Source organism: Montipora foliosa, unplaced genomic scaffold (assembly GCF_036669935.1).
Source record: "Montipora foliosa isolate CH-2021 unplaced genomic scaffold, ASM3666993v2 scaffold_411, whole genome shotgun sequence".
NCBI classification, from domain to species: domain Eukaryota; kingdom Metazoa; phylum Cnidaria; class Anthozoa; order Scleractinia; family Acroporidae; genus Montipora; species Montipora foliosa.
Window position 1 is genome coordinate 57,501 of NW_027179714.1, and position 5,000 is coordinate 62,500.

The 5,000-nt window shown below is 39.2% G+C and overlaps 1 protein-coding gene across 1 annotated transcript in view; it reads left to right on the forward strand.

Moving 5' to 3' along the window:
* LOC137988199 (fucolectin-like) overlaps positions 1-5,000 on the forward strand; it is a 73,995-nt gene that overhangs the window by 24,008 nt on the left and 44,987 nt on the right. Inside the window, exon 3 of the mRNA XM_068834248.1 lies at positions 1,346-1,615. Within this exon, the coding sequence (XP_068690349.1) occupies positions 1,346-1,615 (270 nt within the window). The remainder of the gene's footprint in view (positions 1-1,345; positions 1,616-5,000) is intronic.

Here is a 5,000-nt window from a genome sequence, read left to right on the forward strand (position 1 = left end):
TACCAAGTAGATCTATTGCCTACAAGAGTTTGCGAGCGAACTCAACTTTCCTTAAGGTCTGCTCTAAATTTCACTATCTTTCCAGCTCGAACAGAACGTTTCAAACTATCCTTTTCTCCATCAACAACCAGAGAATGGAACAATATTAGGTCGCGCGACAGTATAGGAACATTTAAGAGGGAGCTGTCCATTCATACATGTATGCGTTTGGACGCTTGTGCCTTGAATTATTACTCATATAGAATTGCGTTAAAATTTTCTCCTGTCTGCTTGTGTGGACAAAGTATTGAAGATATAAGTCACTTTTTTCTTCATTGTGCTATAAATTCTGCCCTGAGAACTAACTTGCTGGCCTCCGCTGCTCGAATTGTTCCTGCCAAATGGGATCGTCTCTCAGAGAAGGAGAAAGTTGGGTTGCTTCTCTTCGGTTATGTTAATTTGATAATAACAACAACAACAACTGTATTTTGAATTGTGAGAAAGTCGTAAAGGGTTTATAGTGAATGTCGTTATTATGCAGAGGGGCATTGGCCAGTTGATAGTGTAAGCTATATCATATAGAACTTTTTTCAGTTACTCATGACCATAGGGCTTTCGTTATGATTGGTTAAATTTAGCATACTAATAATTTTAAAAATAAAAAATAAATGTCAGAAAACCTTATAAAATACGGTGAGAAATAGCTAGGAGCTAATGCATTTCGACAAATAGGGAAAGACACATCCGTTACTTCCGAGAACGCGCAAGGAGCACGTAATTATCAAGGCAGATCCATGTTGTAGGTGCTGTGGTCCATCCTGGTCTTGTTGTAACAGACCACTCCATGTGATAATAATGTATGAGCTATTTTGTTGTAAACAGGTGTATATATCTCTTTTTCGACGAAACCTCTAATGCGGCCAATAATACTAACTCTACTTACCACCTTTCTGCACGCCTAGTTCGTGGTTGAGTGCTTTTCTCTAAACCAGGACAGTGACTTGCAGACAAATTTGTGTTCGTCAAGGTCACCTGCGAGTTGCTTGTGGATTAAGATAGCACAGTTAGTCCGGATACGTTTGGGATCGTCTTTTGCACGTGACTTGTGAAAAGGTGTCACCTTCACTTTTTTACCATGCTGCAAGGATCACAGTTTGTTGAATAGTCAAATTAAAGATTATGGAGTGTGGGGTAGCAAGAACATGGGCTCCATCTTTAAGTAGCCGAGATGGACTCTGGTTAACCTTCCTTACTTTTAATTATTTACGTGTCCTCATGGTATTGATGATGAACACTATAACGATAATGATAAGGATGATGAGTATGATGTGGTGATAGCATGATTCTTTTCCAATTCCTATCGTAGAGAACATTGTGGCGGGGAAGAGCACCATCCAATCCTCCATATACAGTGACGATTACTCTAATGGCACATCAGACAAAGCAGTTGATGGGAATCCTGACCAGGAATTTAAGAATGGATACTGCTCACGTACTTTAGAAGATGATCCAAGCTGGTGGCGAGTGGATTTGAGCAGTCCTGTCCAGGTCTTTGAAGTGCGCAGCGTCACTGGGAATTCGCCCTTGTCTGACGGGTCAAATGTTACAAGGAATCAAGTCTACAATATAACATTGGGTGAGAGAAACACTTGCAGAAATCTGTTGTTGAAACATAGTGAGCTGAGCCATAAACTTAAGAACAAGAGACTTTTCAAGATTGACTCCAAGAGAATCATAAGTTAAATGTTTTGTTATTTACTGTAAAGATTTACAGATTTCAAAAGCTTTTTGTTTGCTCCAATTAAGAATTGGTTCATGGTTAGTATGCGTATATGGAGTTGTGGAAGTTATGAGAGCACGATAGAGGCGTAAGAGTTGCTCGAAGCGATTGCCGAGGGTAACTCTAGTATCTTGAGTGCGTTCCGAACTTTCCAAGTGCATCCGATCTCGTTCCCAGAGCCTCCGTTACTTTTGTCCAGCGGAACGGGCGCGTGGTTTCTCTGGAATAATCCAAAACCGGAACCAGAAAACTCTGGTTCCGGTTAAATAACTGCGCGTGCGTGAGGGGAAACGGTTAGAAATCAACAAAAACATCTGAAGTTTACCTTGCCACGAAAGCGCTTATTTTTCACTCGCGAGACAGTACACATGAGTATAAACACATCTCGTAATACTCTCGAAACGTTTAAATTGCGGAGAATAAAAAATAACGGGAGCAATTTTTTCAATTATGTGGCTAGCCTTACATACGTGTGTTTTATCCCTGCCAAGGGACTCATCAGAGACCTTTTGGCTAACTCGTCAAACATCGCGTTTGAAGTCCCGCTAGGATCAAAATGATGGTGGCAATCCTGCTTGGAATCCTTATGTGATATAAAGCCAAATTGCCACCATCATTTGATGCTAGCGAGACTTCAAACGCGATGTTTGACGAGTTAGCCGAAAGGTCTCTGATGAGTCCCTTGGCAGGGATGAAACATACGTATGTAAGGCTAACCGCATAATTATTCATTTAGAAATTCTTACACTTTTTCAAATTTTTTCAATCAAAACAAATTTCAGCATCTGGTGTCACGCAAGTGACAACTAGGAAATTCAGAATGCTGTATTTTCAAAAACAAAAACGTTACGGAAATGGTAAGTAGTAAAAATATTAATTATTTCTAGATTAACTTCGACCTCGTATAGATAAAAATCCGGAAGAAAGCATAATTTTTTAGTTTAGAATTTGAAAATTGCAGGAAATGAGACCGTTTTTCAACAACCAATCAAATATGGTCTCTTTTGGATTTGACCAGAGTCTCTCTTTTCAAACCGCTGGTCAAGGGAACGATGACTCTGGGAACGAGATTAAAGTGCATCCAGAACTTACTATTTGAGTATATGCACAGCATATACTCAAATAGCATGAACCAAATAGCATGAACCAAATATTTTATAACATATCAACACGAAAAGCCGCTTCAGTGATTAAATTCGTAATTCTTATCATGGGAAACAGAAGCAAGAAAACAGTTTATTGGGTACTTGAAAACACACCACCTTGAAAAACAAGTACACTGGAATTGGTGTGAAGAAATGCCCATAACGTTTGATCCGCTCTCAAAAGAACTGACTATCGATAAAAACAAAGTGGAAAAAATATAAAATTGACAAGTTCTGTAAAAACAAAAAAAAAAAAATTGACTCAACGGCTTGCTGAGTTTGGGCGTTTCAAGACAACATTTTCATTCAAAACAGTCTTCACACTGGATTGTGCAGTTGGTGAAAATAGGATAGTTTGGTCTCATGTTGTCTTGCGTGTCCAGCAAACTTAGTTTCTTGACCTCACTACGGAAAGTATCGGTAGTAATGGAAAAGTCGGTGGGATCGGTGACAAGAGAGCGTGACAGGACCTCACTGCCAATGGTCGATGGGCGAGTGGTGAAATGTGCTAGTAGGCTTTGATGACAAAGGGAAGGGCAACCATTCAGTCTCCTCCACTTCCACGACTTTGGTATTCGATGGAAAAAAGTTTGGAAATTCTTGGTTTTTGCTGGGGAAGTCTTTGTCCATTTTATCTTAACAGAAGTGGTTGTTTGTCAAGGGAAAACATATAGAGCGACTTTCCTATGACCTTGAAAAATAAAAGTGAAAACAGAACGTGAACAAAAATGCAGGCCATTTAATTGGCTTATCAAACAAAATCAAACGAACGCAAATTTTCATTGGCTTAGCGAGCGCGGATGCAAACAACGTCACCTCTCTGTGGAACTTTCTGGAAAGCGATCGGCATTTCGGTTTGACGTCATTTGAAATGCAGCAATGTGATTGGGCAATCGAACTGTTTACTGCCCCTATTAGGGGTTTCCTTGGCGGGAATAAGGAGAAACTTTGTTTTAATGTTGTCAAACATTGGTCCGTAAAACAAATTGCGAACACTTTTTCAAGGTCATACGAAAGTCGCTCTATCGTCACGGTTTGCTTTGTAGACATTTGCACACGTCATCTCATATATTCACGGCCGTGAGTTTGGTTAAGAGGTAAAAGACGCGTAGAGTACGTTGTTGAGTGATTTGGACACACGTGCTATTTTTTTAAGAACACAATAGAAGTGCTTTGAGAAGCTTGAGCTGCGGGCTCTTTAAAGTAGAAATGCTCTTGGCCTAAAATGGGTCACGCACTGTCCCAAATCCACTTATTTTTTTCCCCTTTAATCGGCAAGGTGAAGCTAGTTTTCAAAGCTATTAACGATGTGCACATTTTTGCATTAGCGGTAGTCCCGTTTCCCATACTCGGATAGATTACTATTATTTTCCTTTTCAAACGATATGTAGGCGTGACCCAAACCAACTGTAGTCATTCCGTGGCGTTAAACTATAGATTTGTATATAGCGAATTTCATGTTCATTTCACTCGAGCTCCACGGTCCATCGCTTTTTACTTCATCCACAACTAATTTTTAATTCATTTTGACCGCAAAATATCTATTAAATTTATGGCTTAAATTTAACCTTTGAAAGAGTCAAACTTCTTGATTAATTACGTATAAAATTTATTTAAGTGCCCCTGTGATAAAAAAAAAATAACTTCCTCTTTTTCTTCAGATTTTAGGCAGTTTACTTTGAGTGTAAGTTTTGGATTTCACGGTCCGCCATTACTCACGTTCAAAACTGACCGATTAGACCTCAGAAGGTTGGATCCAGGGAAAAGAGACGTCAAAGGCTCACTAGCCTAAAATTTCAGTCTGTGAATGCCGCCTATTATATATGCAAAACGTGAGTTTAAAAATCTGAAAGCCCAAAACTCCCGTGCGGCATATTAATTCTGCGGCGTGCACATGCATTGGAATTCTTAAACTAGTGAGCCATAAGCTTTAACGTCATTTTCTCCTCGATCCAGCTCTCTCAAGATCTTAAAGTTAGTAATGGTGGATCATTAAATAGAAAAATTCCAGTTGAAATAAACAGGTGTCTTTTTTAAATCAAGGCTTAAAACTTGGTCCTTTAGCGTTTAGTTTACATAGTTTTAATACGTAAAGA